Source organism: Schistocerca serialis, chromosome 7 (genome assembly GCF_023864345.2).
Source record: "Schistocerca serialis cubense isolate TAMUIC-IGC-003099 chromosome 7, iqSchSeri2.2, whole genome shotgun sequence".
In the NCBI taxonomy this organism is placed as follows: domain Eukaryota; kingdom Metazoa; phylum Arthropoda; class Insecta; order Orthoptera; family Acrididae; genus Schistocerca; species Schistocerca serialis.
Genome location: NC_064644.1, coordinates 123,014,859 through 123,036,827, shown reverse-complemented (window position 1 = coordinate 123,036,827; position 21,969 = coordinate 123,014,859). Strand labels below are relative to the sequence as shown.

The 21,969-nt window shown below is 46.3% G+C and overlaps 1 protein-coding gene across 9 annotated transcripts in view; it reads left to right on the top strand.

Annotated features, from left to right (window-relative positions):
- Window positions 1-21,969, top strand: part of LOC126412101 (transcriptional enhancer factor TEF-1) — an 802,315-nt gene that overhangs the window by 724,002 nt on the left and 56,344 nt on the right. For all 9 annotated transcript variants that reach the window (XM_050081527.1, XM_050081523.1, XM_050081528.1 and 6 more), the window contains one exon: window positions 2,461-2,599. In XM_050081527.1, the coding sequence (XP_049937484.1) occupies window positions 2,461-2,599 (139 nt within the window). The remainder of the gene's footprint in view (window positions 1-2,460; window positions 2,600-21,969) is intronic.

Below are 21,969 nucleotides of genomic sequence, written 5' to 3'. Positions count from 1 at the left end.
TAATAATAATAATTTATTGTGGCTCAAAGGCTTGGCGTAACTCTTTAATTGGACACGACTGCGATTACTTGTTTGCCCACAATCTGTTCCAATAGTCGTACCGGAGAAAGTAAAGGTACAGTTTATTGGGTGAACCAATTTGGTTTTGTGTTTAGAAAGCTTCAACAATAGATCAAAGAACTTGATAGACGAAGTTTGAGAGTAGCGCTAAAAATCGATTACAATAAGACTGAAATAATTTATAGCCAACATATCGGAAAGAAAATAGTATAAATCGACAACGAAGTGAAACCGTTGACGAGTTTTAATGTCAGTTGAAGACCCAACACGACGGACGGCGAACGAAAGAAACAAAAGAGTAAAAATGGCATGGAGTGTTTTTGATAAATTAAGTAGGCTTGCAAGTTCGGAGACTGTGCGGTGGCGCTCGAAAGGCAAGCCTGTTCGAATTCTGGCTGTGGAAATTTTTGACTGCCAGTATTTGGCCGACAAGGAGAAAAGAGGTGGTGACGTGAGGTTCTTGATCACCTTCAGTTACTACCACAGGTCTCGTGGAAGCCTAGGTGAAATGTCTCCCATAGCACATACTGCCCGCACCAGCCTGTCTCCTGACATGTCTCAAGCACTCTTTCGCCTGGACGATGACCTATCCGCACATGACCATCGAAGTGGTGTGACAAGAATCGTGTTTCATCTCACCAGGCAACACATTTCAATTGATCCACGATCCAGTCTCGATGATCCCGCCCTCAAGTGGTTCTGAGCACCATGGGACTTAACTTCTGAGGTCATTAGTCCTCTAGAACTTAGAACTAGTTAAACCTAACTAACCTAAGGACGTCACACACACCCATGCCCGAGGCAGGATTCGAACCTGCGACCGTAACAGTCGCGCGATTTCGGACTGAAGCGCCTAGAACCGCTCGGCCATCCACGGCCGGCCGATCCCGCCCTCAATGCAGTCGTAAATGACGATGTCGTCGGATCAAAATCGGAGCACTTAGGGGTCATCTGCTATGTAGCCCCATGTTCAACAGTGTGCTCCGAAACACTTGTGCTTTCACTAACTTTGTGCTCCGTCGTAAGATGTGCTTAGACTGCTGGTACCACCGTACCTCTGGAAACCTACTCATGACTGATGGCTCTGACTCTGAGCACTATGGGACTTAACTTCTGAGGTCATCAGTCCCCTAGAACTTAGATCTACTTAAACCTAACTAACCTAAGGACATCACACACATCCATGCCCGAGGCAGGATTCGAACCTGGGACCGTAGCAGCAGCGCGGTTCCAGACTGTAGCGCCTAGAACCGCACGGCCACTCCGGCGGCATGACTGGTGGAAATGATGCCACACATAGTCGCAGGTGTACTACTGGTGGACCAACACACTATTAAATAGGTCGACATAATGCGATGGCTCATCAGCCTATACTAAACAAAATAAGAGAGACAGGATTCATCCGCTTACTATGCTTTCACTAATAATGATAATAATATTAGTAATGGCGTGTGACGAGGGCCTCCCGTCGGGTAGACCGCTCGCCTGGTGCAAGTCTTTCGATTTGACGCCACTTCGGCGACTTGCGCGTCGATGGGGATGATATGATGATGATTAGGACAACACAACACCCAGTCCCTGAGCGGAGAAAATCTCCGACCCAGCCAGGAATCGAACCCGGGCCCTTAGGATTGACAGTCGCACTGACCACTCAGCTACCGGGAGCTTTCACTCATGATCTCTTTTGCAATTTATACCTTGACACTGTGCTTCTTGTGTAGATTCATAATTAGCCTTCTTTCTCTTTAGCTAAAATTGTACTCAAATGGCTCTGAGCACTATGGGACTTACCTTCTCAGGTCATCAGTCCCCTAGAACTTAGAACTACTTAAACCTAACTAACCTAAGGACATCACACACATCTATGCCGGAGGCAGTATTCGAACCTGCGACCGTAGCGGTCGCGCGGTTCCGGACTGTAGCGCCTAGAACCAAAATTGTACTCGATCGAACGCTTTTTCTAGGCGAACATAGAAAGTTACTACCACAGGTCTCGTGGAAGCCTAGGTGAAATGTCTCCCATAGCACATACTGCCCGCACCAGCCTGTCTCCTGACATGTCTCAAGCACTCTTTCGCCTGGACTTCTCTGCTCTTCTCGATATATTGATCTTAATAATGCTTTGAATCTTTGCGTCTCTTGGTCCTGTTCTAAAAGCATATTGTTCATCTGTAAAGATACCTTTTTTGCATATATTCTCCTGGTCAGCACACTCATTAACAATTTTCTTGCATGTGGCATTAGGCTGATGGCCACGAAGATGAGGAGAGTTCCTTGGTGTGCTGTTTTGCGACGTCGGTACTGCGGTGAGTGTTGGCAATATGTACAAAATGCTGCGCACGCGCGTCCTTGTAAGCGTTGCAGCAGTGCGCCGCGGATGACGAGCTGCCGGTGTTGCAGGATGACAAGGACCTGTCGGCGGCGGACGCGGAGGGCGTCTGGAGCCCCGACATCGAGCAGAGCTTCCAGGAGGCGCTCGCCATCTACCCGCCCTGCGGACGCCGCAAAATCATCCTCTCCGACGAGGGCAAGATGTACGGTATGTCGCAGTCTACTGCCTGCTTTTGCTTGCCTCCTATCACTTGTCATTATTTTCCGCAACTTACAGCCCATAGTGCCACCGTTTTAGACGAACCCTTTGTGCGAGAGCCGTTCGATAAGTAATGCGACACATTTTCGAGTGAAAAAATACGGAATTTGTTGTCGGACATTGTGCAGTATTCCCGCTTCAGCTCAGATCTGATAGGTGGCGGCGCTATTGTAGCTTTTAAGAAGGTTTCTATAACGGAGGTGCGTTCCAAGCAGAGAGCTGTCATTCTTTTGGCGGAAAACCAAGAGCATCACAGACATTCGCAGGCCCTTGCAGAGTGCCTACGTTCACCATGGTGAGTCGTTCGACGACTCGTCTGCCATCTTCTAGAAAGGGTCGCGCACAGCTGTGGCTCCTGCAATACTGGAACGTGCGGACACTCTCATACCAGGCGACCGGTGGATCGTGATCAAACATCTCACTGTTAAACTGGACGTCTTGTTGGTAGCAGTGACACACTCGTCCACCTGTTGAAGTGCACAAACGTGTGTGCGCATTGGGCTCCTCGCCGCCCAACAGAAGACCATATACAGCAACGAAGGTCCGTCTCTTCGGAATTGGTTGCGCGTTACGATGCTGATCGTGACAATTTTTTGCCGAACGTAGTCACAGGCGGTGAAACATGGATTCATCACATTGAACCAAAAACGAAACGGCAATCCATGAAATACTGCCAAACCATCTCTCCTCCGAAGAAAAAGTTCAAAGCCGCACCTTCAGCTGATAGTCATGGCGACGGTCTTCTGGTACTCTGGACGGGTTATTCTGTTTGATGTCCTCCCTCGTGCTGCAACGATCAGCTCTGAAGTGTGTTGTGCTACACTCAGGAAATTAAAGAAACGATTTAACCGTATCCAGAATGAGATTTTCACTCTGCAGCGGAGTGTGCGCTGATTTCCTGACAGATTAAAACTGTGTGCCGGACCGAAATTCGAACTCGGGACCTTTGCCTTTCGCGGGCAAGTGCTCTACCAACAGAACTACCCAAGCACGACTCACGACCCGTCCTCACAGCTTCAATTCTGCCAGTACCTCGTCTCCCACCTTCCAAACTTCACAGAAGCACTTGCCCGCGAAAGGCAAAGGTCCCGAGTTCGAGTCTCGGTCTGGCACACAGTTTTAATCTGCCAGGAAGTTTCACATCAGCGCACACTTCGCTGCAGGGTGAAAATCTCATTCTGGAAACATCCCCCAGGCTGTGGCTAAGCCATGTCTCCGCAATATCCTTTCTTCCGGGAGTGCTAGTTCTGAAAGGTTCGCAAAAGAGCGTCTATGAAGTTTGGAAAGTAGGAGACGGGGTACTGGCGGAAGTAAAGCTGTGAGGACGGGGCGTGAGTCGAGCTTCGGTAGCTCAGTTGGTAGAGCACTTGCCCGCGAAAGGCAAAGGTCCCGAGTTGGAGTCTCGGTCCGGTACACAGTTTTAATCTGCCAGCAAGTTTCAGATGCAGCAAGACGTGGGCTCCGATGTCGACCGGTAGCGTGGTACCATGCGGGTATACAGGCTCTCCCAGTAGTGGCGTATGGCCGACGCATTGAACGGAGATAATGTTGAAAAATAGGGTTATGTAGCCAAAATAGTGGGTAATATACAATATAGTGTGATGGAACTCTGAATAAAACCAACCTGCTTTCAGAAAAAAAGGTGTTGCTTTGCTTCCTGAACGCCCCCCGTATGTATTAAAATTTTGCTTGTAGTCAGAGGCCTTCTCTGGCCCCAGTCATCCTTTTTACCCATATCTGATTTATTTATTTTGTATGAGGAACACACAGAAGAACAGTATAAGCTCGTCCTACATAATGTCATCCGCCTTTAAAAGAGCACACTGGTCTCTGTGGTGCTGTAGAAGGCGTAGAACTCGCCCTAGGCGGGCATGTGCCCTGTCGACGCTGATTCAGGTCACTGCACTGAAGTGGTGTGTTTGTGACAGTCGGTTGCACAGTAATATGGGTCGATGCGAAGACGTGACAGAATGATGCGCTCATGCCCACACCGTGATTGAACTTGCCCAATTTGCTGGTGTGTCACTGCGTACTGTCTAACGTAACTACACGGAATAGTATACCATTTGCAGCTGTGTAACACGGCTTCAGATCGGTGGCTGTAAAATGTTCCTAACCGATAGGGTAAACACCTCATAACAGCCACTCCACACGAGCTGGTTGCCCATGCAACACATGGTTCTTTCGAGCGCGTTAAGACAATCATTACTACGGAGGTGCCAGACGTGCATCAACGTTAACGAACGACATTTTCAACAACACCCCTAAAATGGCAGTTTGAACACAGACTCTGTACGTCCCTATCGTTAAAAACCTTCATAGACCTCTGGCGGGGAAACGGCGCACTTGTAAAATTTTTGTCACAGAAAAAGTGTTTCTTTTTATCTCATCTTAATGCTCTAATGTTGTGTTTACGTGGTTCTTTTTACACCCTAAATAGCTTGCCGTTTGCAGCCATGTATGACGGTGTCAGAACGGTGACCATAAAAAGATCTTCACCGATAGGGACTGGAGACGAGTGTCAGGCCGTGTAAATTAGAATTATTTTCAAACCAAACTGCTGTTGTCAGTGAGTGCAGGTTCCTCTCAACCCGTTTCGATACGAACACTGCGAAGGGAACTGAATGCAATGGATATTTGGAGTCGGGTACCCCATAAACGGCCATTGCATCTAAGCCGCACATCTTTATTGGACCAAACGTCACACAAAATGGACGGTATAGGCGTGTAGTGTGGTCCGACCACTCGCCCGTTTTCCGCTATTCGAGCCATGTCATGCAAGCGTAGAGTGCACCGATAGCCGATTGTCTTGTTAACCTACAGTGTTTGTAGGGCATATTTCATGCCGGATGTGGTTCTGGAATGTTGGGGATGTTTTTCGTGCCAAGAGTCTGGTCTGCTCACTAGGCCACCATGTTCATGGACCAGAATAGTTATTCCAACCAAGTGTTAACTTACTTTTCCTCTCTCGGCGCTCAGTCCGGAACCGCGCGACTGCTACGGTCGCAGGTTCGAATCCTGCCTCGGGCATGGATGTGTGTGATGTCCTTAGGTTAGTTAGGTTTAAGTAGTTCTAAGTTCTAGGGGACTGATGGCCACAGATGTTAAGTCCCATAGTGCTCAGAGCCATTCGAACCATTTTTAACTTTTCTTCTAAACCTTCATGAGTATCAGTCTTCAAAAGACGAAAACAGCCGTGTTCACAGGGCAGTTTGCATAGTTCCTGATTTGAAGGTAACGCAAACATTCTATCGCACCTTGATTAGCGTGTTAAATCTTCCGATATTAATCTTGTACAAAATATTGGGGTCCAGTTGGAACAGTGGAGGAGTCAACATCCGCTCAATTTGACTGATTGGTTCATCAGGTAATCGCTTCGCCTGGATACGGCATATCTGAAGAAACTTGTTACTCCCTTCCTGGCTGAACTGAAGCCATTATGAAGGCTAGGGGCGGTGTTCCACGGTATTAACGTGAAGTCTCAAAGTGTGGCAATTTCTTTGTTCGGTGTGCTTATGTACTAGTATTAAGACAAGTGAGGCAAAAAACACACGGCCAACACTTGCACTAAAACAAGCTCGTAAAAACAAGTATAAGCCCAGTATCGGCCCACATTGTGTGAATTTGCGATTCCCGTTATTAGACCACACTCGATATCGCTCCTAGCGGCCATTTCGCTTCGTGTGTGTGTGTGTGTGTGTGTGTGTGTGTGTGTGTGTGTGTGTGTGTAGCAGTCTTTCCTCGCCAGGTGACGCTGTTATCGCCTGGACTGGTCTATATTGATAGTAGGTCGATGGTCACAGTGTGTAGTGTATGTCGTTGTTCTTTCGTAAATAAGAACATGGGTGTCGAGTTGAAGGGTGAAGAATTTACATTGTGCAATTAAAAATGTTTGGCGGGAGGTAAACATTCGTATGTGAAAAGACGCTTTGTCATTCAGGAGGTGCTCGTGGCTCCGAGGAACGGCAGTGATTCCCTATTTAGGAGACCTCCGGTAGACTTCCCTTTCCAAGATCGTCTTCAGCTGTCATAAAGACTAATCTAAGAGAACTGATATTTGTAAGACAAGAGTGTCGTTTTAACTCATTGACGCTGTCCTGAAGGAAGGTAAGTCGAAACACGTCAAATATCTGAGAACTTCGTTCTTAGTGAGACAGGAGAGAAGGTGGTGATTCCGAAGTTCCAGGAAATGATTGCGGACGTATATTTCATTGTCATCGTAGGATGCGGTCCATTTATTCTGCCACTTCCTCAGTTAAGTGTTCCGTGTCCTGTAACGGGTCGTTAAGCACCAAGCGCGCTGCTTCCACCGTCCAGCGAGGAGGTGATTGCAGATTGTAGAAACGTCGCCTGTCCGAATAGCGAGTTGCGCGCCAATTCACTCGCTCAGCTTCCCAGAGGTCGCTGCTAACTTTACCTCTTGGAGTCGCAAACTCATGGAACTGAGTCGAAGATTACTTGAACATCATTGAACTATTTAGATAAAAGGCATCAAGTTGTATATCATGAGCTACACAGAAATATTTGTCTGCGAGACCGATAATCGAGCATTCAGCAGTGCCATTTCATATAGAGAGGAAGCAATAAATGTATGCGTACCTATGTCGATAACAAAGAAGCACTTTGCATACGCTGAAGTAGAAAAAGATTACTTGCATCCTATGCACATACAAGACAGACGACCTGTCTGACAGGGGTAAAATTTTTATGATGGTTGTAAGTTATGTCGATCTTTAAACACAGAAATCCTCGGAATCAGCAGTAAATCGTGGAAGCAACTACAATTGCAACATACCAAGGTAAGAGGTACTCGTCATAATCTTCTTACCCTATTCACGGTTGCATCTGGTACACATGGTCGATCGGTACCAACTTTTCTGTTTACCTAGACAACTAGCGTCCTCAGTTGTCGGTGTAAACGGAAAATTCTCTATTTACATGGCGCTTCTTTTCCATGATTACTTCCTAATTCACACTGCACTGATGTAACCGATAAACATCTTGGATATTCGAACACACAAAAACGCCATTTGGTCAAGGCACAGCAATCGTAACGCCAACTCGTGGGCACAATGCAAATTCGGTGAGTTTATGTATTCATTCATCAGTCATATTTGTACATGTAATACTTTGCAGAACATAGAATTCTGAAATGAATAAATCATTTATGACAGTCCTTCACTTCCGACATGAACATCATTTCCCCCAGAGGCTTTGTGTTCAGCATATACTTTAAGGATACTTCTGCATTCCTGCTGACAACGTGTTCAGACCACCAGTAAAAAGGTTTGCTCAGAAAACAAATGCAAAGTGCAAGATGTCACCAAGTATACAAAGAGCGCACAAGATGCCTCAGTGCCATTTGTTCTCTCTTACTACCAATTGTCAAGTTATTGTGTCGCACGCAGAACGAGGCCTCATGCAAAAATTGGTACCTCAAGAGCGCACCACAAGTAAAGACTGTCGCTGCCAAAGGCAGTAATAGATCGGAGACGTCGGCGTAGACATGTCCCAAGTTTTTCCTTGTGCTGTCAGCGATCAATTCTATTCATCGCTTACGACGACAGTATCGTCATAATATGTCTGACTAGAACACTTATACTTAACATTATGTCATGTCAAAGGCAATTAGACTCTGATGTGAAACTACCATTACGTAATGAAGCGCTAGATGTTATGAGTGTCACAGACAACATCAATTTCATTCAGACATTGTTTCTAAAGCTAAGTATTTGCCATGTTAAAGTTTTAATAAACAACTAATAATTTTTGTGTTGTAGTACCTGCTCGACTTCCTCCTGAAATACAATTGCTAAAATACAGTATATCTAAAACCATTCCAAATCAATACTCGTTAAGTACTAACACAGCAGACGCCTCTACTATTTTGAATGTGATCTTTAAGTACCAATATTAACTTTTCCACATAATCGGCAGCCAATTGGATACATTTCTGCCAACGATGAAAAAGTTTTCTGAAGCCTTCACGGAAGAAGTCGACACTGTTTCCGCATCCACAGTCTCACAGTTCTCTCAGCGTCTTCATCAGAAGCGTAATGATGTCCCCGTAGATCATCTTTCATTATCGGGAACAGATGGAAGTCAGACGGTGCTAAATCTGGACTGTATGGGAGGATGCCGTACGGTGGTGAAATTCAGTCTCTGACGTTCTGCTGTGGTGGCACGTGAAGTGTGTCGTTTGGCATTGTCATGCTGCAGGAAAACGTTTCCCTTTTCCTTTCGGACCCTTGTTAGCCGTCGTTTCAGAATTCACAGCGTTGTGATGTAACGCTCTGAGTTTATTGTTGTTCCACGATCAAGGAAATCAACATGGATAACACCATATGCGTCCCAGAACACTGTGGCCATGATTTTTCCATCTGAGGGCTGCGTCTTGAATTTCTTTTTCTGGGGCGAGTCTTTGTCGATATTCCATAGACTGACATTTCGTCTCCCGGTCGTAGTGGTGTACCCAGTAGTGGTGTACCCACGTTTCGTCTCCTGACACAATTGAATGGAGAAATGCGTCACGCTTTCATTTCAGGAGTCAGCATCCAGGGTACCCATCGTGCACAGATCTTCCGATAGCGTAGCCAAGCAAAGCAATAATGTGGCCCACACGTTCTTGTGAAATGCCGATTGTGCTTGCAGTTTCTCTCTGAGTGATACGACGATCGTCCTGAATCAATCTGTCAACATTTTACTTTCGAAACTCGGTGGTTGCTGTCACAGGACGTCCAACTCTTTGTTTGTCACGCAGGTCAGATGTTCCCGCCTCAACATCTTTAAACTTACTCTCCCAACGACGCACAGTACTCACATCCACATAATCACTATAAACTGCTTTCATTCTCTGAAGCATCTCCTTTGGGGTGACACCTTCTGCTGTCAAGAATTCAATGACTGCACGTTGCTTAAATCGCATTGACCGACCGTCTGCACAGGGTCCCATACTTTACACTGTAACAACACAACCGTTCAGTGCTAAGGCTTCCCGCCAACTGGAGCTGTAGAGAAGAGGCTACAGAATAAGCCAGTGCCTGCCGCATACCAATGCTGCCGACTGTTGAAGAGCAACGAAGGTGGAAGCATTACTTTTCAGTCAACCCTCGTGCTGATCCTAACGAAGAATAGGCAGTCAACAACTGCACGCGCAGAGCGATTAGGCATTGAATACAATACAGTTTGGCAGCCGGTACTAGGGTGTTTCACAATTGCGCCTGATGATTTTTAAAATAAAAAGGATAATAATTTGAAACATGCAGTGTTAATCTCTTATATGAATGAATAGACTGTCACCATCGAAAAGTGCGAGAAAATTATTCGTTGTCGGAGGCAGAAATGCACATCTAATTTGATCTTCAACAAATGTATGTGAATGTACGATTGATTACTTCCGAAAAACCGAGCGAGGTGGCGCAGTGGTAGCACACTGGACTCGCATTCGGGAAGACGACGGTTCAACCCCGCATCCGGCCATCCTGATTTAGGTTTTCCGTGATTTCCCTAAATCGCTCGAGGCAAATGCAGGGATGGTTCCTTTGAAAGGACACGGCCGACTTCCTTCCCTAATCCAATGAGACCGATGACCTCGCTGTTTGGTCTCTTCTCCCAAACAACCCAACCCAACTTCTGAAAGGCCTGAGAAGTATAAAAGATACTAAGATGACACTGTTAATACAGAACGCCGGTAAGAATTTGAAGCCGCTGGAACAAACATAACGCGTTTACCGTCTGGAAGAAACGATTTCGGAGTGAGAAAAGAACATTCTCACAAAATGGGACAGCGCGGAGAGCAGCGCCGAGGCGAGGTAGTTAACGAGGCAAGTTAGAGAGGCCAGCCACGGCACATCGTTACAAGGCCGACGTGCTCGCTGGTCTCAAAACAATCGATGCCAGCCGCCAGCGCAAGTTCATTCCAGTCACGCTTTGTGTCGACTCGTTTCCACCAAGTCATGTACATCGAAGTGACAAAATACATGGGATAGCGATATGTACGTGTACGGATGGCGGTAGTATCGCGTACGCAAGGTATAAAACAGCGGTGCATTGGCGGCCCTTCATTTGAACTCTGGTGATTCGTGCAAAAATGTTTCTGACGTGATTGCGGCCGCATGTCGGGAATTAACAGACACTGAACGCGGAATAGTAGTCGAAGATAGATGCTTGGGGCACTCCATTTCCGAAATTGTTAGGGAATTCCATATTCAGAAATCCTCAGTGTCAAGAGTTTGTCGAAAATACCAAATTTCAGGCGTTCCCTTTCACAACGGACAACACAGTGGCCGACGGGTTTCACTTAACGACCGAGAGCAGTGGAGTTTGAGTAGAGTTCTTAGTGCTAACAGACAAGCAACAACGAAATAACTGCGCAGAAATCAGTGTGGAACGTACGTCGAACGTATCCTTTAGGATAGTGCGGTGAAATATGGGCTAACAGCAGTACAGGCCTCTCCTGTGCTTGTGACTATGCAGGGTGGACCCTAGAAAATAAATACCGTGGCTTGGTCAGATTAGTCCCGATTTCAGTTGATAAGAGCTGATGCTAGGGTTTGATTGTGGCGCAGAACCCACGAAGCAATGGACTCAAGTTGTCATCAAGGCATTGTGCAAGCCGATAGCGGCGCCATTATGGTGTGGGCTGTGTTTACATGGAATGAACGGGTTCCTCTGGATTTTCGGCTACTTGGAAGCCATTTGCAACCATTCATGGACTTCATGCTCCCAAAAAACGATGTCATATCATCGGGCCCAAATTGTTAGCGATTGGTTTGAAGAACAGTCTGGAGAATTCTAGCGAATGATTTGGCCAACCAGATCGCCAACATGAATCCCTCCGAACATTTGTGGGGCATAATCGAGAGGCAGTTCGTGCTCAAATCCTGGACTGGCAAGACTTTCGCAATTATGTAGGGCTATAGGGGCAATATGGTCCAATATTTCTGCAGGCGGCATCCAACGTCTTGTTGAGCCCATGCCATGTCCAACTGCTGCACAACGCCGAGCAAAAGAAGATCCGACACGATATTAGGGGGTGTCCCATGACTTTTGCCACATCAGTGTACTCTCTTCATACTAACCGGTAGCAAAAAACGGCGTCTGGTTTTTATTTCAAGTAGTCCGTCACTAGCGATTCGACAGTGTGATAACCAATAATGGTCAAAGTGAACGTGGTTAACTCTCCAACGTACTTTTTAGTAAGTCATTTACTTGAGAAACTGAAGCATTCGGTCGATAATCTGATCATTTTTCTGTATGATTCAAGGCCGTTTTTAGAAATATTACACACGGTAAAGATATTCACGGCTGACAGTCTAATGAACTTGGACGCGAAACCTTTACTTACAAAAATCCCGGTAGCATACTTCTATAATATGGAGATCATTGTGAGTAACGTTGCTCCAGATGTGGCCTAATAGAATTTTGTTTGCGATGAGCTTTTTTAAAAATAAAGGAGAATTTTAAGGACAATCTGAAGGTTTTGCTTTTGGTTCCCCTTTGTCGCCACTTTGATGGAGCATTTTGGTCGACATGTCCTGACACATTCGTGATATATTCACACAGTGAAGAGCAGCTTCACAGGATCCATTTCTTAAATGACTTCATCTGAAAACCAATTTCACCTTGGAGATAGAGAGAGGGGCCGGTCTCCCATTCCTATTCGTTGGTCTACAGAAGCCCTGACAATATTCTGGGAAAAAATATGGGCAGCTTCGCACATAAATATATATTTATACACGACTTCGCTCCATCACTGACGTGAGCTCAGAGGCAAACATTGCTGAGCAGTCTGCCTTCTTGGGCCTTCCATATCAGTAGTGGAAATAACTTTGAATTGAAGACGGTGACCATAGTCCACAATTGCACTTCCATAGATAGGGTCTTAAACGAAGTTGTATTACTAGTTATGATTTAAAATTTAAATCACTGAGTAAAACATGTTTTTCTCATTTTTAAAGTTTTATTAGCCTTCAAAATAAAAAAGCCGTTGCATCAGACAACCAGGATTCTCAAAGTGTTCCGTCGGAGTAAAAGTTTGGCAGCTCCTGTATAGGAATAAACATTCAAATTAGTGCAGATTTTTAGAAAATTGTCAGAAAGATTAGATTTTTCCAATCAGTAGAGAATAGAGGCCACCTTCGACGTGCAACGTTCTTGATCGTAACGCGTGGTTGTGTCAGAGGGTATATAGGCAAAACTAGTTATACAGTGAAAGAACGCATTAAAGCGCAAGAGCACCACACACTTTAAAGCAAAGTGTGAAATCTGCTGTAGTAGATCCCCAGGAGACCTGAGCTCAGGATATGGCCTCTAAAAACTTGCGTACTGCTCGTGGTGTTGCGATAGCGTTCTCGCTTCCCGCGCGCGGGGTCCCTAGTTCGATTCCCGGGGTCAGGGATTTCTCCTGCCTTGAGATGACTGGGTGTTGTTGCGTCATCATCATCATCATCATCATCATCATCATCATCCATCCTCATTACGGTCGGAGGGAGGCAATGGCAAACCACCACCGCTAGGACCTTGGCTAGTCGGCAGTGCGGGTCTCCCGCATCGTCTCTTACGATCCTTGGAGTGTGGGACCTTCATCATCATCATCATCATCATCATCATCATCATCATCACTGTTAGGAAATTCAAGTGGATGTACCACACTGACCCGATAACAAGCAGTCACCGCATATAATCCGCAGCCTAATTTCGAGAAAGGAGTGGGAGGGGGGGGGACAGTTTCGCGCTAAAATCAGTCATTCACTGATTAAGAAGAGAAAAATTACAAGATGTCTACTTGTACTTACATGTAAGACGTAGGTATGCAGTGTAAACATTTTGTAGTAACATATGAAACAACACATTGGAATCTAACTTACCAGTACCATGTTTTGTCTTATTGGCTCTCATTATTATCAGTACCGATATACACTTCATCATTCTCACGCCATCATTTTCTTCGTTGTGTTCCCACTGTATTTGATCTGCGCTGCCGTTCAGCGTGTTCGATAGGCAGCGTTTCTAGAACCCCGTGATGATGGATTGTGATAAAATAAAGAATCGGGAATCTACACGCACAGAGGGGTGACTAATGGCTTCTTAATCTTACCAGATGCTGAAAGTGTATGGTCTTCTTCCGGGAGCCAATCGGAATATATTTTTCGGAGGTTGTCCTTCAGGGGTCTGTACTTTTGACGTTATTCCTCCGTAGTGCGACATCTGACTTAGGTGCAGCAATTTGACCTTTTACTTCAGCCTTTGTATATCCCTTAAAAGCGTCCAGAACGAGTAGTACAGCTTTCTTAGTCAGTAGAGCCACAGGTCTGCGATTACAAGCAGTAGACAACAATCTATTGCGTTGTTATCCAGCCCTTTTCTTGGCAGCGAATTGCTAAGCCCTTAGGAAAGTTTTCTTTGTGCATAGTTTCTTCCCGTCGGAATGACATAAGGGACTTACTTTTCCCCATCGTCTGTGACAGCTCACATCAGAGATATTAGTATTTTTTCTTCACACCTGGTTCGTCTTAATGAGATACTTTTTGCCCCTTTTATGTCTACTGCCGTATTGTTTGCCACGTCAGTAAATACTGGCGTTTCTTCAGCATTGCCAGTCTGATGAAAAGGGTATGAGTGACACTGTCGCAGCTGTATGACGTACCGCTAGAAATTAAAAGTTTCTCGTAGAAATCTTCTGGCATTGCGCCAGCGTAGTACTTCATCGGAGAGCAAGGCCATTTCTACCCATGAACTGACGACACCAGCGCATACTTGCAAGGAATTCCTCCTGTGACACGCTTGAGACTCAAGCGATTTCCAACGCTTTCATCTTTCCTCTTATTTTGCACTTAGGAAAGACTTTTGCTTCAAATTCCGGTTATTTGCCACATTTCGGTGTCCTGAATGGTTTTATTGTTGAAACTGCCTTCTTCCATTTTTCTTCTGCAGGATCCGAATGTCGCACCTTGGATCTGTTCAAATCATACCTTCGTCCGGCCCCTCTGTGTGTTTTGGTTTTGGCTTAAAGCACGGGAAGGAGCTATCGTGTTTCGACGTGCCCTTAATCATACCGTTAATAAAGTTATCCGATTTGTTGATGTATCATCACCGACTGTTCAACATGTCTACATGGAATTTGATTCACGTAACACGGCAAAAGAACAGTGGTCGTTGGAAAGATTCTAACCGAGAGGCAACGAAGACGAATGTGACGTCTCCTCAATGACAAGTAGTTCCAAGCCTGATAGGAAACGCTGCTTTCAGTGAATATGGATCCATCGCAACGAGTCTCCGAGCTAACATTGTGAAGGGAACTGCATAGAATGGACATATGCAGCCGAGTACCTCGCAAAAGGCCACTTGTCACAGCGGCAGACAAGGCTGCACGTCGTCAGAAACTGGACACAAGCTGACTGGAGGCGTGTAATGTGGATATGACCAGTCGCGATGGGGCCCGTAGTTCAGCCCATATGATGTTCTGTGACGTTTCGGGGGTGTTTTAAGTGGCCCTGACTTGGGTCCACTCACGCAGGTTAGCGTGTTCATAAACCAGGACGTTTATTTCAGCATTGTCGGTTAGCAGGAGCTGGCCTTTCTTCTGAGGGTGCTGTGGACGCTTTCGGCTTTCAAGACAGCAGTGACCGCGCATATTATGGGACTTAACATCTGAGGTCATCAGTCTCTTAGACTTAGAACTACTTAAACCTAACTAACCTAGGGACAGCACACACCTCCATGCCTGAGGCAGGATTCCAACCTCCGACCGTAGCAGTAGCGCGTTTCCGGACTGAAGCGCCTAGAACCGCTCGGCCACAGCGGCCGGCTGCGCTCACGTGGCTGCACGCACACGTGCCTGGTTTATCGAACACTCGGGCAACCCATCGCAGCTCGACTGTCCCGCTACATACTCCGATTTTAATCCCATATGAAATGTCTGGGCATCTTTCCAACGCCAGGGGAAACGGAGCATTCAGCCTCTACATCTACAGCTAAATCTGCACATATACTAGTAAATATTCCACAACTCAACGCATGGTACATGGCGGAGGACACTTTGCACCACTACTAGTAGTTTCCTTTCATATTCCGCTCACAAATGGAGAGAGGTAAAAACTACTGTCTATAGGCTTCCGTATGAGCTCTGATTTGTCTCATCTTAGTAGTCGTTACACGAAATGTACGTTGGCTGTGGTACAATCGTTCTGCAGTCAGCATCTAACGCCGATTCTGTAAATTTTTTCAACGCGGCCTCAGGCAGTGAACCTCGTTTACGAATCCAAAGTGTCTGTTCATTCGGACCTGCCCGAAAGATCGGACAACACGCATTGACATATAACTGATTCTCCTCTGTGGGCAATAATCCACAACCTTTAGTGCGGATGCATATTCACATTTGACCTCCAGTATGAATCTCAAGGTGAGTGTGTGGATCGGCCAGGGAGCGTGTCGAGATAATCTGCACATTTGTGATAAACAATGTGCCTGGTTGACGCTGTGGTTAACGCTACCTTATAGTAATGGAGAGAGCCTGGGTTCGAGTCCGTATCCGTCACACATTTTCACTGGTCACTGATTCTGCATAAAGACCTCAGTAATACCTGCTTGCTGATCGAACCTACCGCCTCGGCATTGCTTCGATCTCTCCTTTTAATCCGACCTGGTGCGGAGCCCACACAGTCGAGCAGTATTCAAGTAAGGGTCGCACTAGAGCACTTTATTAGGTCTACAGGACACGGGCCTAATCATCAATGAATGGCTAAGCCAAAGAAACTTGTGGACACACTTCCTCGATGAACTGAAGTCATTATGAAGGATTAAGACGATGTTACACATTGTTAGCGTGATGTCTGTCGGGGCTGTGCAGCGCGCCTATGAAACTACCATCATAGTTCTGGCGCCGGTTTAGTGAAACACCTCCCCTCCCTCCATCGCTCACCACTAAAATTAAGCCACGGCAGAAGGCAGTTGTCGAGACACAATGGTGGCAGCTGGGCACCGGTGTAGTGGAACATCGGCGCGCTGGCGCACGTGGCGCAGTGTCTTGGGTGGCGCCTTGCGCCTTGCCGGCGCTGAATGTCCGGCAGAGCGGGCCGGGGGTGGGCAGGGTCCGGCGGACACGGTCGATAGCCGGACCCTGGCCGGCGGCCGGCAGCAGGCGGCGCAGCGGCTGCCGTATTGACGACGCTCCTCGCTTCCTTCCTGCGTCCCGTCCTTCGCGGCCGCCGCCTTGCCACGTTCGTCCCCCGCCCCTGCTCTGCCGCGACGCCGGACAAGGCGCCCGCCGGGCCACCTGCGAGCAGTCCCCGCCACTGGCGACACTGACTTTTTGTACACGTATACTCGCCGAGTACTTGCTGAAACGCGGCTGCGGATGCGTTTTGGAGGAGCGCTGTTGCTGCTAAATGACGCTACACGTTCGACACTGACGTTTCGTGAGTAATAATTCGGTGAATCTACATCCATACTCCGCAAGCCACCTGACGGTGTGTGGCGGAGGGTACCTTGAGTACCTCTATCGGTTCTCCCTTCTATTACAGTCTCGTATTGTTCGTAGAAAGAAGGATTGTCGGTATCCCTCTGTGTGGGCTCTAATCTCTCTGATTTTATCCTCATGGTCTCTTCGCGAGATATACGTAGGAGGGAGCAATATACCGCTTGACTCCTCGGTGAAGGTATGTTCTCGAAACTTCAATAAAAGCCCGTACGGAGCTACTGAGCGCCTCTCCTGCAGAGTCTTCCACTGGAGTTTATCTATCATCTCCGTAACGCTTTCGCGATGACTAAGTGATCCTATAACGAAGCGCGCTGCTCTCCGTTGGATCTTCTCTATTTCTTCTATCAACCCTCTCCGGTACGGATCCCACACTGCTGAACAGTATTCAAGTAGTGGGCGAACAAGCGTGCTGTAACCTACTTCCTTTGTTTTCGGATTGCATTTCCTTAGGATTCTTCCAATGAAACTCAGTCTGGCATCTGCTTTACCGACGATCAACTTTATATGATCATTCCATTTTAAATCACTCCTAATGCCTACTCCCAGATAATTTATGGAATTAACTGCTTCCAGTTGCTGACCTGCTATATTGTAGCTAAATGATAAGGGATCTTTCCTTCTATGTATTCGCAGCACATTACACTTGTCTACATTGAGATTAAATTGCCATTCCCTGCACCATGCGTCAATTCGCTGCAGATCCTCCTGCATTTCAGTACAATTTTCCATTGTTACAACCTCTCGATATACCACAGCATCGTCCGCAAAAAGCTCAGTGAACTTCCGATGTCATCCACAAGGTCATTTATGTATGTTCATTAAACGACTGTGGGGAACTGTATCAAACGCCTTGCGGAAGTCAAGAAACACGGCATCTGCCTGGGAACTCGTGTCTATGGCCCTCTTGAGTCTCGTGGACGAATAGCGCGTCTCGGTGGCTCATTAGACTTGAACGTCATTTTCCAGCCGGACTGGCACAACCAGTTCACTCACTACTCGATAACCATAGGCACTCCGAACGTACTGGACTTCAATCTTATCTGAAAGTGGTTCTGTGAACCTCTTCCAAACACTAAAGTTTGAAATGCAGGTTGCACATGTAGACGTACGTCGGGAACATAAAAATTGAGGAATACGCAGTTACAGATGGAATTGTATTTAGGAAAGAATACAACGCACTGGAGCCCATCCAAGTGTGATATGAAGAGATTAGGGACAAAAAGAACGCACGTTCCTGAAAATTAACGTCATACGTACAGCAGTTTTGGAAGTAAAACTTGCACTGTGGTGCATTCGGTGGACAGGAAACTTGGTGCAAAAAGAAACTCGATTAAGTGAAAGAAGGAAAGATTAATCAGGGTCGTGCTAAGGCATCCAGGAACGGTTAACTTTGTACAAAAGGAATAGTTTCAAGGAAAAATTTCAATGGTACCGAAGGACTTGAATACAGAACTTGGAGATCTGTTTGTAGCAAGCTTGCATACATGGAAATATTAGCGCAATTACAAGGATATAGAGTACAGCGTCAACCACCCGTTTTATTTTAACAGACAGTTGAAAAACTTTATATTTGACTAATACTCAGAGAAAAAGTATAAGAATAGAATTGAAACTTACTGGCAGATTAAAAACTGTGTGCCGGGCCGATACTCGAACTCCGGACCTTTGCCTTTCGCGGGCAAGTGCTCTACCAACTGAGCTACCTAAGCACGACTCATGTCCCGTCCTCACAGCTTTACTTCTGCCAGTACCTCGTCTCCTACCTTCCAAACTTTACAGAAGCTCTTCTGCGAACCTTGCAGAACTAGCCCTCCTGATAGAAAGGATATTGCGGAGACATAGCTTAGCCACAGCCTGGGGGATGTTTCCAGAATGAGATTTTCACTCTGCAGCGGAGTGTGCGCTGTTATGAAACCACCTGGCAGAGTGAAAATCAGTAGTCGTTTTCAGTCATTACACATATCTAAGTTCATAGAAAACAAGAAGTCGCGCGTGACATCTATATCGATTGTTGTTTTTCCTCGTACCCGCATTTTGTAAAATGTATAATCGTATTGCTCAGTGTTGTGCTATGTTTGGACTTAAATTTGTGTGTTGTCGTTGTGCTATAAGGGAAGTCACTTATTATTCGGCGTTGTTAGAAGCGTTATAAATCCTTAGAGTGACTGGTTAAGAGTATTATTATTATTTTGTTATGTGAATCCATGAAAGACTAGAGATAAGGGTTATGGAATGAACATTTTGTACAACAATAATGGAAATTCATGGATGAAAATATATGTAAAATAATACCTAAAGCGTGACGCACAGAAACCCGTAATAGAAAACAGCCCAAGTAAAAAAAGTTGAGTGAGAAATTAAAACTTGTGATCGAAGTGTTATAAAGGAAATAAATGGTGGGTACTATACAGAGAGGTAGTAGGAAGTTGTAAAGGAGTTCAGCAAATTTTTTTACAGAAATAGGACATAATAGAAGCGCTCGTAAATCGATACGTTCGCTCAGAAATTGACAGGTGCGACAGTAAGAAACATGCGGGATCGTGCAATGCGGTTGTAAATAAACACATGTGACAGCCAACCATTCAAGTTAAGCAGCATGAGTGGGTAGTGGAGAAAATGTAAAAATTAGTGGAATGAAATGTTCGAAACGGGGCAGCCGCCCGAAAACAGGGAGTTTTAGTACGGCCGTTGCACCAAGTTAAAGTTGAAAATAAGATGATGATAAATTTATGGACGAAGTGTTACAATGAAAATAAATGTTAGAGTAACCGTTTTCTATTACGTGTTTCTGTGCACCAAGCACCAGTTCGCTACTGTATAGGTAAGTAGTTGCCGTTCCATTACGTTTTGGGTGGTTCTAGAGTTCGCGTTTTTAGAGCCGTTAAACTGCTTTGTGACGTAATAGGGAAAGACACATCAGTTGTCTCGAGGTTATATTTACCGAAAATGAGCCGCGGTTTTCGGTCACTCATGCCTCCCAATATTTAAAACTGACTCTCCCGACTTTTGGTTTTTGAAAGTTGGCAGGTATGTTACTAACTTTAATGGGGATGTATCCACCTTCCACCTTAATGAGACTTGGAATCTGCTGGGGACAGTCTCAGTGTCAGTTAGTGAATGGGAGCGCATGCTCCCTCGAGAGCCGAAACCACCAAAGGTAATGATAATATGTAAAGTGAAAGTGGAGTGAGGAGAAAAAAACGGAATGTCAGCTGCATCGGGACGTTATGCGGAACCACCGGCGGCGAGTGAAAATGTGTGCCGGATAGGGTTTCGAACCCGGATCTCCTGCTTAGTAGGCAGTTCTGTTAACACCTGCGACAACGGTACACAAGAGTTAGTCAGCGCAATTGCGGTTATCTCGGAACGCACCCAAACCGCCCCCCATCCTCACCTCGCGCCACCTGTCCACAGTCTGCGTCCATGTCCTCCATGCTCCTAATTTTAGGTTCCCGCTGCATAACACACACGATGTAATTGATATGCCTCGATGGACAATGAATCCATTTCGTGCAAATGGGTGGCGCTAGGTGTGAACGTATTGAGATAGTCTACGCAATCCCGGTTAACAGTGAGCCCGGGAGGCGCAGTGGTTACCGCAACTGCCCAGTAAGTAGGGAGATACAGGATTCGAACCTCGGTCCGGCTCACATTTTCATTCGTCACCGCTGATTCCGCATAAACTCCCGATGCACCTGACATAATTAATTTCTTCCCTTCCCTTCCCTTCCCTTCCCGCCAATCCACCTTCACTTTACATAATACACTGATGATCCAACACATTACGACCACCTGCTTAACAGCTTTTTTGTCCGTCCTTGGAGCGGAATACATAACTGATTCCGCGTATTAGGGATCCAACAGTTTGGTGGTAGGTTTGTGGACGTATGTGGCATTAGATGTCAACGCAGTCATGTAATTCGCGTAAATAACGGGCCGCTAATTTGCGTACGTGGTATTGGCGCCGGATAGCGACGCAGATGGTTTCCATAGAATTTACGTCAGGCGAATTTAGCCGCCGAGACATCAACGTGAGTTCACAGTAATGCTCCTCAAACCACTGTGGCACGATTCTGGCTCCGAGACAGGGACAGTTGTACTTCCGAAAGATGACCTCACCGTCGGGGAAGACATCAAGCATTGTGGAGATGCCACACATTACCATCTGTCTTACTTTACAGAGCACCGACAGAGGTGGCGCAGTTGTTACCACACTGGTCTCTCATTCGGGAGGACGACGCGCGTCCAGCCATCCAGATTCAGGTTTTCCGTGATTTCCCTAAATCGCTTCAAGCAAATGCCGGGATGGTTCCTTTCAAAGGGCACGGCCGACTTCCTTCCCCATCCATCCCTAATCCGATGGGACCGATGACCTCGCTGTTTGGTTCCTTCCCCCCAAATCAATCAACCAACCAGCCAACTGACCGACCAGCTTTACAGAGCAGACAAAGTTCCGAACCCCACATTCTGTTAAGAGTCGTGGACGTCCAACCATTTAGCGCCTAGTGGTAGTTTTACTGTCCTCCTCCTCCTTTCCGTCGACGCTCGAGGCCGTAGCACGTGAGCACTCGACCAGTTTCCGCGTTTTCGAGAACACATTCATTTTCGAGATACACATTCAAAGTCTGTGCGTAATAATAATCTACCCATTTTCAAAGTCGCTTATCTCAGTGAATTTCCCCATTTGTAGCCCATACCTTCGCTAGCGTGATCCCCCTTCCGTGGTCTGCTCAGCTTATATACTTCTGTTGCCGATTCATGTGCCCGAAAGGCCACCTGGCGACACTCAACATCGCGGTGGGCAGTGGTCATAATGTTTTGGCTTATCAGTGTAAATGCC